General features: G+C 46.6%; 1 protein-coding gene across 7 annotated transcripts in view; it reads left to right on the top strand.

The window, feature by feature from the left end:
* Positions 1-20,821, top strand: part of HDAC5 (histone deacetylase 5) — a 42,411-nt gene that overhangs the window by 15,630 nt on the left and 5,960 nt on the right. For 2 of the 7 annotated variants that reach the window (XM_007482412.3, XM_007482413.3), the window contains 11 exons: positions 414-485; positions 14,310-14,572; positions 16,031-16,175; positions 16,423-16,537; positions 17,017-17,147; positions 17,351-17,482; positions 17,605-17,717; positions 18,175-18,306; positions 18,650-18,872; positions 19,463-19,674; positions 19,900-20,178. In XM_007482412.3, the coding sequence (XP_007482474.1) occupies positions 414-485; positions 14,310-14,572; positions 16,031-16,175; positions 16,423-16,537; positions 17,017-17,147; positions 17,351-17,482; positions 17,605-17,717; positions 18,175-18,306; positions 18,650-18,872; positions 19,463-19,674; positions 19,900-20,178 (1,817 nt within the window). Of the gene's footprint in view, positions 1-126; positions 486-14,306; positions 14,573-16,030; positions 16,176-16,422; positions 16,538-17,016; positions 17,148-17,350; positions 17,483-17,604; positions 17,718-18,174; positions 18,307-18,649; positions 18,873-19,462; positions 19,675-19,899; positions 20,179-20,821 lie in introns of all 7 variants that reach the window. The other 5 variants (XM_016430552.2, XM_007482411.3, XM_056816913.1 and 2 more) reach the window with 3 other exon arrangements.

Raw genomic sequence — 20,821 nt, 5'->3', positions numbered from 1 at the left:
GGCATGCAGAGATCCTGGCCCCTGAACTCCCCTCCTTGCCCCTGAGCTCTTGGCTCTCCAGCCTGTGATGTTCCTGTTCTCCAGGCCTGGGAGTAACTGACCATTCTCTGCATTTCTCCCTCCCAGATCCATTCTCAGTGTGAAAAAGGGCTAGGCGGGCTGATTGCTACTTTTGAGTTGGGCTGGCAGGATCTGGAGCTTCCTGACTTCTGCCTGAATGTGTCCAGGCTGGATGTGGTGTGGGTGCAGGAGGACCAAGGGAGCTTTGGGGCAGTGAGGGCCTTAGTTTGGCCCATCTTCTAGCCCACTGCTTCCCCCTACCCACAACTTTGGCATGCTGCTGGTGCCCAAGGCCCAGGGACTGGTCAAGATGCTGCAGACCATATATGAAACGGAATCCTGTTTCTCTTCAGATGGGATGTCGGGCCGGGAACAATCTTTGGAAATCCTGTCACGGACTCCTCTTCACAGCATCCCTGTTGCAGGTAAGCTCTATAGCTTGCCCACCCATCTTTTACTTATAGGCCGGCAGCTTAGGCTTGTGGCTCCCATACCTGTCTCTAGTTTTGTTTCTGCCCTTGGATAAAATAGCTCTTGGACCTCAGTTTCTTCTTGGTAGACATTTAGGTAAAGGCTGGTGGGGGATCATAATTTCTCCTGAATTTATTGTTCCTTTCTTGTGTTTGTTGGAGTCTTTTTTTTCTCTTTGCTGGAACTGCTTACTCTTTCATGCTCCAGTGCAAGAGGGTGAGGAGACTAGAAATTGAAAGAGCCATGGTTTTGGGTTCAGGTTCTGGTCAATTAGATGGGGCATCTTTGGCAAGTCCTTTATGTTCTCTGGGCTCCAGGTTCCTCACTTGTAAAATGAGGAAGATATTTGAACTATCCACTTCACAGAGTTATTGTGAGGAAAGTTCTTTATAAACCTTAGAGAGCACTTAGATAAATACAAGTTGTTATTACTCCCAATCTATTCCCTTCCCTACTGCTTTCCAGGGTCATTAGTATCTTGGGGGGGATTGGATCACTGGAAGAGCTCAGGCCCAATTGACACCATCTTCTAATAGGTTTTTTTGTCTCCCTTCGGGGGTGTGTGTGTGGAGACAGACAGAAAGAATGTGTGAGTGTTGAGAAAATGGGAAGAAACACTGCTCCCAGTTGCTGCTCTCACTTAGTTTTCTGGAGATGGGTACAGGTGAGCATGTAGTGTCTGGCATCTGGCAAGGCAGAGAGAGAAGGCTGAGCAATGTAGGAGTCAAATGAAAGGACTGGCACATCCAAGGCTCTATGCTGGGTCAACTTTATGCGCAGGATTCTACCATCTCCAATTTCTTATCTTCAGTTTCTTTCTCTTTAGAGACCACAGAATGAAATGGTTATTTTCTGCTGATTTTTGTTTATGGGGGAATTTCATAGATATCCCCCATCTAAGTATAGTTTAGCATCAAGAAATTATTTTGCTTTTTGGTTCTAACCACTCCCTCCCCTACTCTTAGGTACTGATTGACAGTATCTGGGGCCTCCCTGGCACAGCCTTCCCACCAGTCCAGCACCACAAGATGCTTCCTTCAGGGAGTGGCTTTCCTGGCAAAATGCCTACCCCACCCCTCCTGGCAGTAGCTTGGCACTCAGGAGTATATGTGTGGGGGTTGGTTTGGGGGATTGCCCTTGCTTCTGTATGTATATGTTTTGGGAGGAACATCCCTAGCCACAGGAGGGAGAAGAGATGGTTAGAGCCTGTGCATGTGCGATTGGCACTGAGTTGTTTCTGGAAAGGGCACCTAAGATGAAGGAAACATGGGGCTATCTTTGTTGTGGAGTATGGGAGAGAGAACTTATTGCTTGAGAAGAAGTCAGGGCACAAAACTGCTATCTGCTTAGATAAGGAAGCCTGCATGGTCCTAATGGGGGAGTCCTGAAATACCAGATGTTACCATTCCTGATGGTGGTAAGTGCAGCTGGGCATGTGGGGCTTCATCTAACTGCTGGCAGCCTAGTTGGGTTTTAATCTCTCTGTTCAAGAAGCAGCCCCCTGAGAGCTTGCTATCCAGAGTAGGTAAAGGGGCTGACCATATAAATTACTTGGTCTTGGGCAGTCCACCCTGATTTTTTTGCTGCCATATCTTCTTTCCCTTGCTACTTAGAGAGCAGGAGCCCAGCCAGATACCTCTCCAGGTACCTGTCCTGGTCCATTTAAAAGGTCAAACTGTGTATTTATACCCTCATTTTCTTAGAAAATCTCCATGTCCTTTGTCCTGTTCCCTTCTCCTTGAGTTGCCTGGTTTATGCAGTCCCTTTTTCCTAGTCCTGGTACCTCAATTACTCCATTTCTTCTGGCCCCTTAAAAGTATGGTCCATGTGTTGGCAGTCCGGAGGTGTGAGTCACCTCAGCAACCCAATGAGAGGGTTAAGAATGTTCCCCCTGCAAGGCTCTGATGTTGTCTCTGTGACGTGGGTTGGGGACGGATATAGGACTTGAGCTTGGGCTTGGGTTTTTTTTTTTTTTTGGACTCTGGAATGTAAACAGATGTTTCAAATAGAAACGCTTTAACCTTCAAGTTTAAAAAAAAGAATCCACTTCAGATAAACATGGGTCTGCAAGAGCTGGCTGTTCTGTTCCCTCTTCTACCAAGTCCCCTTCCTAACCCCCTCCTCCCCCCAAATTCCTCGATGTGCCTCCAGATTTGAGCCAAAGGCCTGATTTGAAAAAGGTTAGGGAGCTTTATTGGGGCAGCCTCTTCTGGCCTTTCCCTTTCCTTTCTCCTTTGGAATGATAACCTTTTTCTGTCTCTCCAGGCTTTTTAGAGCTGGCTCTTGTTAGTCTCTCCTCCAGGCAACAGGACTTTTGATTCTATTTCACTGACCTTGAAGGATTCTACAGGCCTTTTTGTCTTCTTGTACCCCATTAGAGAGAGAGGGCTCATACCCTGGTTTCTGACCCAAGGCATTAGGAGAACGGGGAAAGCAGGCTGTGGTAAGAGGCCCTTCCCAGTATAGAGCCAGAATGGGATGGGGGCAGAGGGAACAAGCTTGAAGAGCTGACTGAAAGTCATATGGACTTTTTTGCTATTCCTGTTTGGGGCATGGCATCCTAGATGTAGCCTGTGGCCAGAGTCAGCACAAGGGATGTGTGTGTGTGTGTACCCTAGGCAAGGTTTCAAAATTGCCCACAATGGATGTTTCCCTCTTCCCTTACAACTACCATCAGGCAAATCAGAAGTACAATTTAACCTCATAAAATAGTACATGCAGGGGGCAGCTGGGTAGCTCAGTGGATTGAGAGTCAGTCCTAGAGACGGGAGGTCCTAGGTTCAAATGTGACCTCAGACACTCCCAGTTTTGTGACCCTGGGCAAGTCACTTGACCCCCATTGCCTAGCCCTTACCACTCTTCTACCTTGGAGTCAATACACAGTATTGACTCCAAGATGGAAGGTAAGGGTTTAAAAAAAAAATAGTACATGCATTACTGTCCTCCAAAAGCTTTGAGCCTTCACTGTCTCTCATGTGACTTGTCAATAAATAAATACCCATGTGTCATAGATAAGAAACTTTTATAGCACTTAAATTTTTTGTACATTTATAAACATTTATTATTCAGGTATCCTTTGTGCTTTCTCTGCCTTTTGAATTCTAATTGCCTACCCATTGCTAGTCCTAGCTCTGCTACTAGCTATTGAATGGCTTTGTCTCACTGGACAGAAACAGCTCTCTAGCCCACAGCAGGTAGTTTATCATTATAGCAATCAGTGCTATGACCCTGGAGTTCCTAGTATGTTCACATCTTAGCATGGGTCATGGGATCATCTATCACCAAGAGGGTCAGCCTAGGGCAGTAGGCAGGCTTGGGATCCTAAGATTCATGTTGCTTTTTTGGGGCAACCTCTTCTGGACTTTCCCTTTCCTTTCTCCTTTGGAATGATAACCTTTTTCTGTCTCTCCAAGCTTTTTAGAACTGGCTTTGTCTCCCTTCCAGGCAGCAGGGCTTTTGATTCCGTTTCACTGACCTTGAAGGATTCTACAGGCCTTTTTGTCTTCTTGCCCCATTCATTAGAAAGAGAGGGCTCTGAGGTCCAATCCAAACCTACATTGGGGTTTGGAGTCTTTTCCCCTCTGTGGCTCTCAGTTTCTCCCTCTGTCCTGAGGTGAGTATCAGCTCTCCTGAATTTGAAGAATGTAGGGGATATGGTTAGAAAGAAAAGGGGACTGGTGGCACCATTAAAATGCAGATATTTATGAAAGTGTACTGTGCCCTGTGAAAGAAGAAAGCAGACTTTACATGTCTGTGTGAGTTCTTCTTACCTTTATTATTATTCCCAAGAAGGGGGTGTGTATATATGAGAGGATAAAAGCTCAGGGGATTGGAAAATGTTAGCATCTCCCTGGGCTATTGGTCTTCTGTGTGTTCCTCAAAATCATTCCTTGCCAAACTAGGTGTTTTGCATCCCTTCTGTGTGTTATAAGTGATGTGTGTTATGTGGCATGTTGTGTGTCATGTGTGTAGTATGTAGTATGTATCATGTGGTGTATGTGCATATGAGCAGGTGCAGGAGGGAATAAAGAGAAGAGTAAGTAGTGGAGAATATTACATGTTAAAGATTTAGAAAGACTTTGCTTTGGGTTTCACCAATACTCAGTCATAATTTGGGCTTGTTAAAGAGGCTCTAGGAGGAGTTTCTATTCAGGGGCTCTGCCCCCAGAGGATGTCCCAAGTAGGAAGCTGTATACCAACACTTTACCCTCTCACTCCCAATCGCAGTCATCATGTGTGTTTGTAGCTCTCAGCTGTTCCCTTCCTAGCTCGGCAGCTGCCAGACCGGAAATCAGATTAGCTGTGTCCACACAGCTGGAACAGCTGTCTGGTCACTAGTAGAAGAGAGTAGGGGCAGCCTAGGGTCACTATGCTGGAGTATGTGGAGTAGTGTGTGGGATGGGGGCATAAAATATGAAATAACAATAGAATATGAAAAGACCGCCCTATCAAGGGGATGACACCAGTAATTATGGTGGATAGTATTAGTGGAACTGGATGGTCCTAAAGCACACTGGGATAAATCCCCTGGGGCCTCAGGGAGAATTCTCTTTTGCTGTCCTTTCAGGAGGCTAGGGAGGGAACAGTTGTAAGCTCAGTTGAGAGGTAGATAGCATTCTCAAGGTCTGGATTGTTGGACAGCTATAGGTATCTAGAAGCTCACAGCTTTGAGTGCAATGGGAAGGGGAGATAAGGTTTAGTCTAGGGAGCTTATTAGGGCAAAGAAATACACTGTGTTGGCAGAAATAGCTGGATGTGAAGTCTGGGGATTAGATAAAGACACCTTTTGATTCCCTAGGCAGGAGAGTGATTTCTGTTGACAAAGCTATAAACTCTTAATGGTTAATAATCCTTTTAATATCTGGGTCTAGGTTTTAAACTAATAATTATTATAATTTATATAGATTTATATTTATATAGCTCTTTAAGGTTTACATAGTTTCCTTCACAGTAACCGTGTAAAGTAGGTAATGAAAATATCATTATTCCTATTTTAAAGATGGGGAAACTGAGGCTCATAGAAATTAGGTGACTCACCCATCATTACAACTAGTGTTGAAGCCAGGATGCAAACTGGAGTTTTTCAACTACATTGCTACTACACTTTCCCCATTATATCATGATACCTATTACCTTTTTTTTTAACTCTTACTTTCTTCTATTACTAAGTATTGATTCCAAGGCAGAAGAGGGGTATGGGCTAGGCAATTGGGGTCAAATGACTTGCCCAGGGTCACATAGCTAGGAAGTGTGTGAGGCCAGCTTTGAACCCATTAGTCTTTATTTTTAATTGTTTCTTGAAAGTGTCTGGGAGAGGCCTCTCTCCTTCATGGCCATATTATCTTCCATTCCAGATTGAGAAGCCTTATGTTCTCTGCTTCTTTTCATCCTCTCAAATTTTCCTTCCAAATCCATATATAATATGAGGTTACAAGGGTAGGGGAAGTTCCTCCAACTTGGTCTTCCTTCTTTCCAATATCCAGCTTTATCTGGTTGACTGACTCACTTCTGAATTTACTTTTAGATTTTGGATCCCTGAGTCTTTCAAAGCTGAAACTATTCCCTTTTCCTCCTTGCACTGGGAAGTTCCCATATTATTTTACCCTTTTAATTAGTTTTACTTTGCTCTTGTTGGAGAAAAGAGAGGCTTCAGATTTCCCACTGGTGTATGAAGAAGAGTATTTGTGATCTAGCTGCTACAAGGGCACAATGACACAGGTACAAAGAGCCTGCTTTTTTTTTTTTTTTAAACCTTTACCTTCTCTCTTAGTATAAATTCTAAGACAGAAGAGCGGCAAGGGCCAGTTGATCAAGGCTAAGTAACTTGCCTGTGGTCATATAGCTAGGAAATGTCTGAGGTCAAATTTGAACCTAGGACCTATCTCCAGGCCTAGTGCTCTATCTATTGGGCTACTCAGCTGCCCTGAAAATCTGCTTTTGAATCCTACTTCCTCTCTACCTGCATGCCTGAAGGCGAATTCTTGACTGTCTTTGAGCCTCAGGCTCAATTTCTTCATCTATAAAGTGAGGGGTTTGGACTAGTAATTGATGACAGTAGGCTTGAGTTGTATTGCTGGAAGTGTCATGGAGGAGTCAGAGAAGCCATGGCTGTCCTTTTATAGGAGTGGCTGAAAATGAGCGAGATCCCCATTAGTCTGGGTGGGTGGAGGAGGGGAAAGGAGCAGTCCTAAAGGAAGGAAGTAGGATAAGTAACTGATGGCCTTAAAGGAAGCAGCAGGGCTTTTGGGAGCAGCCTCCTTCTATGCTTTGCTCTCAGCCCCCTTCTCTCTGATGCCTTCCATTTATTTGAGGGAAATAGATCCAGATTGCCCTAAAACTTTGTGGTCCTGCTTTAGTCAGAGGGTCATAAACTTAGAGCTAGTTCTCTTGTCCAGCCTTATTTCACTGGCAGTGATGCTGAGGTCCAGAAGGTGAATGATTCTTCTTGGTTGCATGTACAGTGAGTGGCAGGATTCTGTTCTTAAGAACACATGAATAGACAGTGAAAAAATAATTTTACTCTGAAGGGAGTAGTTTAGTGTTTTTTTTTTTAATCTAAGAAACTTAAACCAGTGTTCTTGGTTCTTTTATCTGTGGCCTTATCTCCTCTCCCCCCCCCCCCCCCCCCCAAGGATAGGGAAGGGACAGGATCCATACTTGCCATTTTCCAGACAACTGAAACAGCTAGTATGATATTGCTTAGATGATGCTACCACTTTGGCCTGGCAAAAGAAACTAGGGAAGTTGCTTCACATTGGGACCAGTTTTCTTCAGCCCATGGCCAGCTTCCTTTCCCTTTAAGGTTCCCATCTCCTTGTGTTGGCCCACATAAGGGTGGCTGCCTCTCTTTAGTCAAGTTGTCCATGTCTGTATCTGGTCCTTGGGTGAGATGGAACATTGCTCTAGTGTGGAAAGTAGTCTATCCTCTACCTGTGAATGTGGGCAGTTTGCTTATTTCTAGGTCTCAGTTTATTCTTCTGTAAAGTAAAGGAACTGAATGGGATGATCTCTAAGGTTCCTTCTAAGTCTAAATAAGTCATCAGTCAAATATTATGCAGTAGCTATGTGCCAGGCACTGAATAAGTGACTGGGGATACAGACAAAAATTAAAACAGACCTAAGGGCTACATAGTAGCCTCACTGACTCCATACATAGGACAAGCAGGGATAACCATATCTTGCTATACCCTGGATTCTAATCCTGGGTCTGTTGTTAACTCACTGTGTGACTGGATGAAGTCATATAGCTTTTCTAGATTTCATTTCCCTTCTTCTGTCCTACCTTTCAAGATAGCAGGCAAGATTTGGTACTTATTGCCAGGGAGTTCAGTTTTTTGTTTTCTAGTTGCCAAATACCACAAAACAGTTACCTATATTCTTATTACCCTGTTCTCTACTTCCCCCTAGTGCTTATACCTCTCAACTCTCCCTGCCCCCCAGCCCCACTAACTCCAAGCATTTGTGGCTGTTGGCTCCTTGGAATTGGGGTATTTTTAGAACCAGGTGTTAAGCTGATTAATGCTTCCAGGCTGACCCTTGTTCTGTGCCAGTCCACTCCCTGGGGTACTTCAGGCCAATACTGGGTCATAAGGTTTCAAGGGTTGGTGTGGCATATCCTGAAAAAGGATCTAGGAGCCAGGATACCTTGGTTTATTGTGCTTTGGCCTTGCTTAGGCAGGGGTCCATTTTGGATAGTATTTCTCACACTCCAAAGCTCTCTGCCTATTATTCTTTTCCATAGTATTCTCCCTCCTCTCCCCCCGACAACTCCCCTCGACCACACAAATCTATAATGACATTCTGTAAATGTTGACTGAGGCCAAAGAAGAGATCATCTGCCAGAACCTTCCTGTCCCATGTTTTGACATGTTTGCTGCCGTTTTTTATAGCTTTATTTCTGACTTCCAAGCATCAAAAAGATGATAGGGGAGTCCTCATTAGCGTGATGGAGATAAAGCTAGTCGGTTTGCAGCCCTAGCTGTGGGGTATGGGAATTGTTCTTGGGGTGTTGACACTGTCTCTTAAAAGACATGATTTGTGGCATGGCTCTGAGGGGATATTTTTTTCTTAGCTACCACATCCAATTTACCAAGTTCTGTTGATTCTACCTTCAGAATCTCTTCTGTCTCATGCTCCTTTCTTTTCTCATAGTCATTATCCTAGAAAACCTTCTTGTTACCTCTTGAATGGGCTATTGTAACAGTCACTCAACTGCTCTTCCTATTTCTATTTTCTCCTCTTTCCAATCTATTTCTTACCTCTCTGGGGGAAAAAAATCTTCTAAACTGCAAGTCTAGCTGTTTTTATTTAGTGAAGTATTGCAGAGGGTAGAGCCTTGGACCTGGAGTTAGGAAGGCTTGAGTTCAACTCCTGTCTCTGACATGAACTAGCTGTTTGACCTTGGGCAAGTCAATTAACCCCTTCCAGACTCAGTTTAATTTTTGTAAGATGGGGGATAACAATACCCACCTCACAGGATGATGATCAAATGAGGTTAATAGATATAAAGCACTCTTAAAAATCTTACCTTCTGTCCTAGTTAAAACTCTGACAGAAGGGTAAAGGCTAGATAAATGGGGTTAAATGAGTTGCCCAGGGTCACACAGCTCAGAAGTATCTGAGGTGAGGTTTGAATTCAGGTCTTCTTGACTTCAGTCCTGGTACCCTATCTATCACCTATGGGCAGCCCTAGCCATTTTCTTCTCCAGCTCATTTAATGACAAGGAGACTAAGCACTGAGCCCAGTAGGGTTAAGTGACTTGTTTAGAGTCATACAGCTAGTAGATGTCTGAGATTGGATTTGAACTCATGAAAATGTGTCTTCCTGATTCCAAGCCCAGTGCTCCACTGTGCCAACTAGCTGTCCCCAAGGCACTTTAAAAATTTTAAAGTGTTCCATAAAGGTTAGATTATTATTGGTGTAGAAAAACCTTCAGTGATTCCCCATTATCTATGAGTAAAAACCAATTTCTTAGCCTGGCATCTGGAGCCCTTCCTCATCTGGCTTCCACATATTCTCCTAGCTTTGTGTTTCCCACGGTTACCTTTTGGGTATACTTTATGCTGTAGCCATATTCCACTAATCACCATTCCCTGATCTCAGCTTTCTAACTTCATTCATTTGCACACACTGTTTCACATCCGGCTCCCTCTGTCTGCCTGTTGAAATCTCTTCTCCAAGGCCTGATTTCCTCCACGTCTGTCCCCCATAGCTAGAAGTGCTCTCTTCATTCGTGCCTCTTTTAGGGATCCTGTTTGATCTCTCATCTGTTTAGTTGTTTTCTAACTTATATAGTTGTTTTTCTCACTATCCTCTACTAGACCACAAGTTCCTAGAGATCTAGTTCTGTGCCTTATGTTATTTTATCTTTGTATCCCAAGAGCCTACCATGTTGTAGGTGTTTACTAAACATTTTTTAAATTAGGGTGTGAGTAGAGATTATAGCACTGGGAATGATTCAGGTAGCTGTCACACCCAGAAAGGAGGGCTCCCCCTCCTCTTGTTTTGTTCCTTCTCTATTAGGTCTCTTGCTTTGGGTCTCACCATTGATGGCAGGCATTGGGGAGTTTTGGAGGGTTCCTCGAAGTGTTACAGCAGCTTCCACTACCTAGTTTTTCTTGGGGAACAGAGTCAGAGACCTTGGAGAGGGAAAGAAAAAATATAGGAGCAGAAACTCCAAAAAAAACAATGGGAGGAGGGGCAGCTAGGTGGCTCAGTAGATAGAATGTCAGGCCTAAAGGGTCTTTAGTTCGAATTGAGCACTTAATAGCTATGTGACCCTGGGCAAGTTATTTAATCCCCATTGTCTAGATCTTATTACTCTTCTGCCTTGGAACTCATACCAAGTATTAATTCTAAGATGGAAGTAAGACTTTAAAAAAAAAATGGGTCAGTAACTGACTGTTATTTCCCTAGTTATTGTCTTCCCTTCTCTGAGGGGGCTGGAGGAGACATAACTAAGAGGAAAGGAAATTGAACCCAGGCTGTTCAGGGTCTTCTGTTTACCACATCCCTTGCTCTGAGTTGAGAAGGAATATCAGGCATCTTTAGGCCAGGCTGCCTCTTGGATCCATCCTGCATTTGAGTCCCAGAGACCCCTCTCCTTTCTCTTTTTGTAGCTGTGGGCCAGTAGTCTCTGGCTATGCTAGAGAACAATGATTGTACTCACACCTTAGTTTCCTTTCTATCTTGCTCTGAGCCTCCCCTCTTAATACTGTGTAGATAGTAGGGTAAAAGGCTCTCCTTCTCTAGAAAGACACACCCACTTCCCCTTCCAAGATACCTTGTTCCTGTGGCAATTGCTGCCATCTCCTTTCCTTTTATAATAGACCAGACATAGGGCATGGACTCTGGATAACTTTCTGGGGGGTAGAGGTGAGCTGGGCCTTAGGTTTTGTATCTGGTAGGTACTGGACCCTTTTCTACCACTCTTCCTATATCCTTTCTCTGATTCCTACTGCCCAAGTAGGGCAGAATTTCCTCTAGAAATCAGTCTCCAGAGCCTTCTCCATCTTCTCTGAGCTCAGCTGGGTAGCTTGACAGGTGCTGTATAACTAGGAATGAGAAACCTTTTCTTATAGTTGAACTTTTTCTTTTTTTGTCCATAGGAATCTAGCTTCTGGAATTAGTATTCTCTAGTCCCTTTCACTTCCTGTTTGTATTAGACCAAGGTTGTGGAAGCTGGGGCAGGCCACTGTTGACTGCATACCAATGGGGATGCAGTAAAGCCCTGGGCCTTTTGCCTCCAAAGCCAGGTCCAAGGAGGAGAATTCCCCTCCACCATCCCCTAACAAGGTGCTCCCGATATCAGTCAGTAGAGGCCCATAGACACAGGTATTGGCTAGGAGTTAGCACTTTTGTATCCTCTGTCCTTTTTAATCTTTATTTTCTCTTTTAGACTTGATACTAAGGCAGAAGAGTGCCAAGGCCTAGGCAACTGGGGCCAAATGACTTGTTCAGGGTCTCATGACAGCTAGGAAGTATCTGAAGCTAGATTTAAATCCAGATCCTCTCAACTTAAGGCCTGGCTCTGAGTCTGCTGAGCTACCTAGATGCCCTTCTCTTATATTTTTTGAAGCAGCCAGTATTGATCCTTTGTTTGGGAGCACAGCTTGAACCTGTGTGTCCGACCCACCTTTTGGCAAAGACCTTTTGGTCTGGGGAGGTGAGGTGACCATGGATCTGGAAGCAAAATCTTCGGAAGAATAGAGGGACTCAAACTTGGATTAGGAGTCTGGAGGAGACTGAAGTCCTCTGAAGGTGACTCTGGCTTTGCCAGGAACTAGAAGAGGCCCAGGGAGGTCTGTAGGTTGGCCTTGCCATCATCTCTCCTGAATACTACAGTGTGCCCTTCCCTTGCCAACTCATTTACAGAAATGAGGGGAACACTGAGACAACCTTTGTTCCTGAACAATGTGAAGCTCATAGAGATCATCTTGGGCAATGCTAAGGAAGGCTGGGGAGCATGGTTAAGGAGAAATATGAGAGAGAAGGAAAGTAAGAAAGACAGAGTTTGTAACTCCACCCTTTTAGCCACATCTGGCCTCTATTGCAGATGTGGCTCTTGAGTTGTGGCCGCAAAGTCGTCAGTGTGGCAGCCACTAAGGAATGTACCCATTGGAGGAGGGGGTAGATTGGGAGTTGGCCTTAGTCCTGTCAGTCTCCTCCAGGAGTTAACTTGGGGCATTCTGGAGAGTGAAGAAATACCCAGGTGGCAAAGGGATGGGCTGCTGAGTGTTTTGGGGAGGTAGAGAGAGTGTTTTTAAACTAGGTTCTTCAGGATATGGTTCTCAGCCATTTAGCTATCCCTCTGCTCTTGCTCTGATTTAGTCAACATTTCTACTCTTGCCTTAATAGAGGAGAGTGGGGGAAGAGGGGGTTTTGAGAAGCATATGGAGAGGAGGGGTCTGATCACAGAGGTGGTGGGACTGGAGGTAGAAGGGTGAGGGGTAGAGGGTAGTAAATAGCATGTTTTGGGTTGGCATCAGGACCTGGGGTACATCTTCATAGCCATGGCCTTTTGTTTCCTACTTCACTTTAGAAAGTCACCCTAGTTCCCTGTCTCCTTCTTTCAGCTGGGAAGAGAAATCCAGCATATTAAAAGTCTTTGAGAGCTATGGAGAAAGTAGCCAAATAAAGAAGTGAGATGTGGTTAAATTTCTCCCTATTGGTGTGTGTGTGTGTGTGTGTGTGTGTGTGTGTGTGTGTGAGAGAGAGAGAGAGAGAGAGAGACAGACAGACAGACAGACAGACAGACAGACAGACAGGTGTGTGTATGTGTGCATGTATGGGGGATGGTGTATACACACACCTACCTGCCTACCTACTCTTATCCATGTTCCTGTGATTCCCAAAGCACCGACAGTAATTCATTGTGAGTGGGGCCAGAAGGCTGTGACGCTTCTCTTGTAGATCTGTTAGAACCATCCCTCCCTTGGTTCACTTGGGTCTGCTGCTAAGTGTAGGGCTCTACCCTGAAGTCCATTAAATGGGCCAGATGTTCCTTCATGGCTGCATGTCTGATCTCTAAACCTTAGTTCTCCCTTTTCTCTGCCACCCTGTTTTATCCCTTTTTCTTCCCTGTCTCTCCTCCCACCTTCCTTCTCCTGCCTTCTCTTCCATTCTCTCATCTTCCTTCCACCCCCCTCACTCTTCTTTCCTTCACTCTGCACAGCTGCTGTTTGGCTCACTCTATATATAGCGGCATTTTCAGGGTAATTACAATAAAACTGTTGAAAGGAGATAATCCAGCAAAGGAAGCAGACTTTGGCTCTCAAGCTCAGCCCTCCCCTTCCAGACAGGCCCAGCCCAGTGGCACTGTACTCCCTATTGCCTCCAATTCTATTCTTTCCCATCTGCATCCTACTTTGAAACTCTGGAATATTTAGGGGGTGGGGAGAATGGGTCTTCTTTCTCATTTATACAGCTTCCCTCTCTGAGTGCTTCTCCTGCTCCTCCCACTTTGATTTAACCAAAGGTGGGTCAGATACCTAGGGAAGTGGGATATTCAGGCTACTTGGGCCTCCATGGGCCATTGGATTGAAATTTGGATGGTTGCTGAAGCTCAGTCTTCTCTCTTGTCCATTCTGAGGGTCACGCTGGAGAGGTCAGGCTGCTTTTGGTGACTTGAATATACTGTTTGCCTTGCCTGACCCTTTAGAGATTTTATTTCAGTTTTTGGAGTAAAGGTGATTTTTCTTAAGATCTTGGAGAGGATTTTTAAGTGCTTTGAGGTCTGTATAGTAGAAAGTCTATAAATGAACTTTTTCTTTTTAGTCTCTCCTTCTTCTAGTAGGATACAAGGGCCAACCCAAAGGTAAGGGATTGATAGCACTGTTGTACTCTGGAGACTTATTATAGGGTACCTGTTTTACCTCCTTCCCTTATGCTGGCTACTAGACACCTGTATTGATGATAGTGGTGGGAAGGCTGAGAACATCTCTTCGTCGATTGTTATAGTAAAAAATATACATTATTATATGTAATATCACATACACATGTTAATGTATTATGTGTATATAAAAATATGTTAGAAGGGAGATCATCTTGTTAAGAATATCCTCATTTTATAGAAGATGAAACTGAGGTCAAGAGCTGGGGGAAATGACTTGACCAAGGTTACACTGCTATTTCAGCCAGGTTCTGATTCCCAGTTCAATGTTCTTTCCACTGCTCCAGCTGTGAAGGGACTGGGTTGTCATTTGTGGTCTGGGCTTATATTGATGACCTGTTTTACACCTGTCTTTTTCTCTTCTTCTTCTCCCCTTCCCTCAAGCAGTGGAGGTGAAGCCGGTGCTGTGTGGGGCTATGCCAGGCTCTGTTGGGGGTGGCAGGGGTGGAGGCAGCCCCGGTCCGGCCGAGCTCCGGGGAGTGGGCCCTGCTGCCATTGACCCTGTGCTGCGAGAGCAGCAGCTGCAGCAAGAGCTCCTGGCCCTCAAGCAGCAGCAGCAGCTCCAAAAGCAACTGCTCTTCGCTGAGTTCCAGAAACAGCATGACCACCTGACTCGGCAGCATGAGGTCCAGCTGCAGAAGCACCTTAAGGTGAGAGCCTCTTTCCTCCCCGTCCGGTGTCTCTTCTCAGAGCATGCAGGTAGGCAACAAAACCCCCATCACCTCCTGGGAGCACCAGCTCCTCTGGAGAAGCAGGCCAGGAACTCTCAGCCCCAGGTACTGAACCTTTTGGTTCTAGGAATTCAGAGACCTGCCATATCTGAGCCCTGGTTACCTGTCTCTCTTTGCTGTTGCCAGCACCATTGCCCAAGTCTCAGCACCAATTCCTGTGTCCTTTCTAAATCTTTTCTCTACAGCTGCTGTGCTATGACAGTGGGTTTTCTAGAGTTGATTTTCTAGGATCAGTTGCCATGGCAGGAGGCAGTGTGGTGTAGTGGATAGGGAAGCATCCTTGGAGTCAGGCAGATGCGATTTCCATTCTTGCTTGGGACATGCACTGTCTGTGCCATTCTGGGCGGGCTGTCAAACCTCTCACAGGCTGACACCCAGACTATTCCCTTTCAGTAGCAGGTGTAAGTCTGCATTGGCAGGGGGAGTTCCTGATCCTGATACAATCACAGGCCTGATACAAAAACAGATATACAAGTGCAGCATGATGATTAATGGCTAGGGAGCTGACCCTTGAACCGAAGGATCTGGATTCGAATCCTGATGACATACTAGCAGTTTGGCTACTAACAAATCCCTTAATTAACTCGTGGTGGCCCGGGGAACTCAGGGCCTGAAGTTCTAGATGAATGGCTGGTTTGCTTTGGTTTGCTTTTCCACATCAGGAGGTCCCCATACTGGTGAAATACCTGGCCAAAAGAGGAAACAAAAAACTCTTTACAAGGGCTGAGATTGGGCTAATAATGCTGCCTAAAGGTTCTCAGGTCAGCTGCTTGGCTGGGGCTTCCTGGGCCTGAGTCTCTAGAGGTGTACAGTAACGCGCCCCCTTGTGGCCTCTTCATAAATGACACCTTCAGTTTGGGAGCCCTCTTTCCTTTTTGAGGTTTGACCAACTGGACTTGGATTGGTGTCACAGACTCCGTAGCTGTTCAGGAAGCCTGATTTCCTGGTGCATTTAGGAGATGCTCCACTGATCACTGGTTGCCTTTCCCTTCTCTAACCAAGCGAAAACAAGGAAGTAGGGCATGTACATGGTGTTCATACCATCTTGACAATCACAGTAATTCTGTCCAACACATAGTTCATCCTCCAAAGTTTACAAAAGACAACCCTTTTCCTGACAGTGGGAGAGGAAACGCTGCTTCTCCCAGACTTTCTCTGTATTTTCTGCTCCATTTGCCTCTTGAGACCATAGACCTTTTCCTCTGTTTCTGTCTTTTCCTCACCTTCTATCCTTCCATTATGAAGGCCATTTCTGGAGTCTAAGTCAACAGTGAGTTGAGTGAAGAACTGTAGCCTCTGGCCTTCTGCCCTTTGCCTAATTTTCTCAGTCTTCTCTATACACTTCTGAGCTGATGGGATCCCCTCTCTTCTTTGTAGCAACAGCAGGAGATGCTGGCTGCTAAGAGGCAGCAGGAGCTGGAGCAGCAGCGGAAGCGGGAGCAGCAGCGGCAAGAGGAGCTGGAGAAGCAGCGGCTTGAACAGCAGCTCCTCATACTACGAAACAAAGAGAAAAGCAAAGAGAGTGAGGGTCTCCCCTGACCCCCTAGGCATCCAGTGTCTAGTGCTCAGCACCCAGTGCCTCTGGCTCAGGCAACAGTCTAGATCCTGCCCTTTAGGCACACTCACTTCTCCATCTCCTCTGGATGTTGTCTGTGCTATCCATGCCATCCAGAGCCTAAGAAGGAGGGTGTGGGGTTCAGGGAGCCATTGCTGGGGGTGTTTTAGCCTTAAGGGCTTGTGACAACAGCCACCTCCTTCCTGTCCTACAGGTGCCATTGCCAGCACTGAGGTAAAACTGAAGCTCCAAGAGTTTCTCTTGAGCAAATCGAAGGAGCCAACACCAGGCGGTCTCAACCATTCCCTCCCACAGCACCCTAAATGCTGGTAGGTGACAGAGCAATAGAAGGGAGCATCGTGTAGGGGGTGGTGTGTGCATGTGTGCACCAGTGCACAGACACCCTTGTGAATAGTGAAGGTTTTGCACATATGTTCTCCAATTCACATAATTGCTGTTGGAGAAGAATAAAGGGGATCCTTCTACTCAGCTCTGGAGCTAGATTCATATTGTGCTAGACTTAACCTTTTTGGGATATGGCTCTGCATATGGCCCTAAGCAGTACAGGGTGTCAGATGTTTGGGACAGTCTGTATGTTCTTTTCAGCCGAGAGCTGAGGAAGAAGCTAAGGTTCCCTTCTTTCAGATTGAGGGCTTCCTGTCGGTGGGAATCTTCTTATTTATGTTCATTTCAGGGTTTTCTACACAAAGATTGAAAGTAGATACTTGACTAAAAACTCACTGATTCTACCTCTTTTTTCTAATTCTCTTTTTCCTCCCTCATTCTATCCTTTCCCTTCCTTTTCTAGGGGAGCCCATCATGCTTCATTGGACCAGAGTTCCCCTCCCCAGAGTGGTCCCCCTGGGACACCCCCCTCCTACAAGCTTCCTCTGCTTGGGCCCTATGATAGCCGGGATGACTTCCCACTTCGGAAAACAGGTAAGCTCATCCCACCCCTACCTTTGGATCAATGGATTGTATGTTAGCTGTGTCTGGGGACAGTGGTCCTAGAGAGAATCAGGGGTGCTACTAAAAACTACAATTACTGCCCGTTTGGAATTCTTCCAAGAGAGCCAGAGGTCCCAGTGAGATAAGGAATGTGTTACTGAGGTAGGATCTGAGCTGTGTCCCCTTCTTCACAGCCTCAGAACCCAATTTGAAGGTGCGTTCCAGGCTAAAGCAGAAGGTGGCTGAGCGGAGGAGTAGTCCTCTCTTGCGCAGAAAGGATGGAACAGTCATCAGCACTTTTAAGAAGAGAGCTATTGAAATCACAGGTGCCTAGGGGCTGGTGGAGGCTGGAGGGTATCCCTGTCTCCACATGGGGCCAGTGGAGGCTGGAGCCTGGGACTGCTGGGGTGAACAGAGGCCACAGGGTGATACCTGTGTCCTTGTGCAGTGTCATCTGTGTGTAACAGTGCGCCAGGCTCTGGCCCCAGTTCCCCCAACAGCTCCAACAGCACCATTGCTGAGAATGGCTTCACCGGCTCCGTCCCCAATATCCCCACTGAGGTATGTGCCACCCACAGATGGATGAGGTGGGAAGACCTCCCTAAGGTAGGATGAACTAGTTTCAGTAATGGTAGACCATTGAGGAAAATTTCTAAGGTTCACACCAATTCTTGTCCTTTTCTTCCCCTTTAAAAGGGTTTCCTTTTCCCTCCTCTACCCAGATACTTAGACAAATGTTCAGCTGGTCTTTGGGATAAGGATAAAGAACTCTCTTATCTCTTCCTTCAAAGACAGGATTGGAGGCAGGCAGCTGGGTGGTTCAATGGATTGAGAACCACATCCAGACAGGAGGTCCTGGGTTAAAATCTGACCCATTATTTGCTCAGTTTTTCCCATGGAAGCCTATGTAGCCCATGGAAGGCACTGTCTTCCTTACAGCTGCTGTCTCAGATATTTTCCCTCTTCTTTCACCATTTTTTATTATCATGCTTATTTCTTTTTCCTAACTGCCTTCTAGATGCTCCCCCAGCACCGTACCCTTACTTTGGACAGCTCCCCAAACCAGTTCAGTCTCTACACATCCCCCTCCCTGCCCAACATTTCCTTAGGACTACAGGCCACAGTCACAGTCACCAATTCTCACCTCACTGTGAGTATGGGGTACAGATATCTCCCTTTCCCTTTTCAGGCATCCCCTGAGGGTTGTTCTCTATCAGTCATGGGGGTGAGGGTCTTTGGTGTCACAGCCCCTTGATTTCAGATTTATAGTGAGCTGAGCTCACTTCCAGCCTCCCTGGACTTGAGATTCCAATGATCCCAGGCTTGGGTGTCAGTCCTGAAGGGGCTTCACAGGAGCTCAAGGATGTGGCTTAGGGGAACAGAGGGGAGGTGGGGCTGGAGCTAGCAGTGAGGAACGGCAGCTGGGATCAGGTAGTGTTGGGGCTAGTAGGGCCCAAAGATAGCTCCTCACCCTCCTGGCCTCCCCACACCAGGCCCCCCAGAAGCTGTCAACGCAGCAGGAGGCAGAGAGACAGGCCATCCAGTCCCTCCGGCAGGGAGGGGCACTGACGGGCAAGTTCATGAGTACGTCCTCGATCCCAGGTTGTCTGCTGGGCGTGGCACTCGAGGGCGATGTCAACCCCCACGGGCACGCCTCTCTGCTGCAGCACGTGCTGCTCCTGGAGCAGGCCCGGCAGCAGAGCACCCTCATAGCTGGTGAGCTTCTGGGGAGCGGGAGCCGGCACAGGCTGGTTCCCTTTGGGGGGGGGGTGAAGCAGATGGGGAGAAATAAAGCCAGTGGGCCTAGGGTGTTTTTTTGACTCTGCCACAGTTTGTAATCTTGTTGGGGTCCTTCTGTCTAAAGAGATTTATTACAGATAGGAGTGCCTGTGACAGGTATTTTAAATATTTATTAGAGAATGCACATGCTTCTTGTCCTTTTGAGGTCACCTGGGCCCCTTCCCTCAGAGACTTCATATACAACATCAGGGACTTAGCAGCCTCATTTGAGGGAGATATGACATATCAAAGGAGCTATGGCAGAAATTTATGGAGTCAACAGAAATACAAAATCAAGAAACTGAATAGAGGGGAAAGAGATTAGAGATTGAATTAATGATTTTGCCCTGGAGAGACAAGACTACTTGAAAGATGATTTGGATGCAAAGTTTGTTGGTGGTGAGCAGCAGGAGTTGGGGACGTTGGTCACCCTTTGGAACATCTTCCTCTGAGTTTTCTCTTTTTGTGAGGAGTGGTGCTTAGAGAAGGTTCTCAGGGACTGATGCCAGTTTTTCTTCCCTGAGCAGTGCCACTCCATGGCCAATCTCCATTGGTGACTGGTGAGCGCATTGCTGCCAACATGCGAACAGTGGGCAAACTGCCCCGGCACCGCCCGCTAAGCCGAACGCAGTCATCCCCGCTGCCACAGAGCCCCCAGGCCCTGCAGCAGCTTGTGATGCAGCAGCAGCACCAGCAGTTTCTGGAAAAGCAGAAACAACAGCAGCTGCAGCTTGGCAAGGTAGGTCTGGGAAAAGAGAAAGATGTGTGACTAGCAACAAAGCAAGGCCCCTGGGGCAGTTTCTGGCATTTGTGGTTGCCCCAGCTGGAGAGGGCAAGGGGGCAGAATGTGGTTGTGGCTGTCAGCTCAGCTGCTTCTCCCCCAGCCCTCATGCCCTTCTTGAAACATCTGCCCAGAGAACAACTTGGTCATGGACAACCTATTTTTCCATCTGCCTGTCCCTAGATCCTTACCAAGACAGGAGAGTTACCCCGGCAGCCCACCACACATCCTGAGGAGACAGAGGAAGAGCTAACGGAGCATCAGGAAGGACTGATAGGGGAGGGACCTCTTCCTGGGCCTGGGGAGGGCTCCACAGAAAGTGAGAGCCCACAGGAGGATCTGGAGGAGGAAGACGAAGAGGATGAGGAAGACGAGGACTGCATTCAGGTCAAGGATGAGGGCAGTGAAATTGGCCTGGATGAGAGTCCCCTGTTAGAAGAGTCCAGTGGGGACTACAAACAGGTGATACCCCTATCCTCAGCCTTATTTCTTCTTTTGCCTCTCACAGGCTGCTATGTGGCTGCCATTTATCCAGCATTCCAAAAGTGTAGAAAATTAGATTTGTTACAAATTTTCAGACATAAAGGAGAGTGAGGAGGGAGCTAAGGGTCATTTCTTTTCATTTGTTTGTTGGTATCTCCTTGATCTGGTCTATTTATCCTTATGACTGTCTGGTTTCCTGTATCTCTGTCTACCTATCTGCCTGCTGCTGTGTCTGTCAGCACGTGGCTGCTTGTGTCTCTCTTCGTCTCTTCCTGCGTCTGTCCTTATGCGTGTGTGCCTATGTGTGTACACACCCACTCTTACTACTACTTGTCTTGCGCTGTGTGCTTCATTCATTGCGGACGGGAGCAGAGCGGCCTCATCTGACTGACTCATCCCGCCCCCTCAGTGCCACCTCCTTTCCCCCTTTCTTCTTACCTCAATGCTATTCCCTGGTATGACTCATCAACCCCCCATCCCTGCCCCCTCACCCCCTCTCAAGAGGCGATGGCGCAGGCAGAAGCATCTTCCATCCCAGGGATGAGTGGGGGTGGGAACAGAGGCAAAGCTTAGACTCTTGAGACTTTTCCTAGCTTCCCGGCCCCTTCTAAAACTGCAGTTC

Source organism: Monodelphis domestica, chromosome 2, assembly GCF_027887165.1.
Source record: "Monodelphis domestica isolate mMonDom1 chromosome 2, mMonDom1.pri, whole genome shotgun sequence".
Taxonomy (NCBI): Eukaryota; Metazoa; Chordata; class Mammalia; order Didelphimorphia; family Didelphidae; genus Monodelphis; species Monodelphis domestica.
Note: the sequence above shows the minus strand (reverse complement) of the source record. Positions and strands in the feature narration are given on the sequence as shown.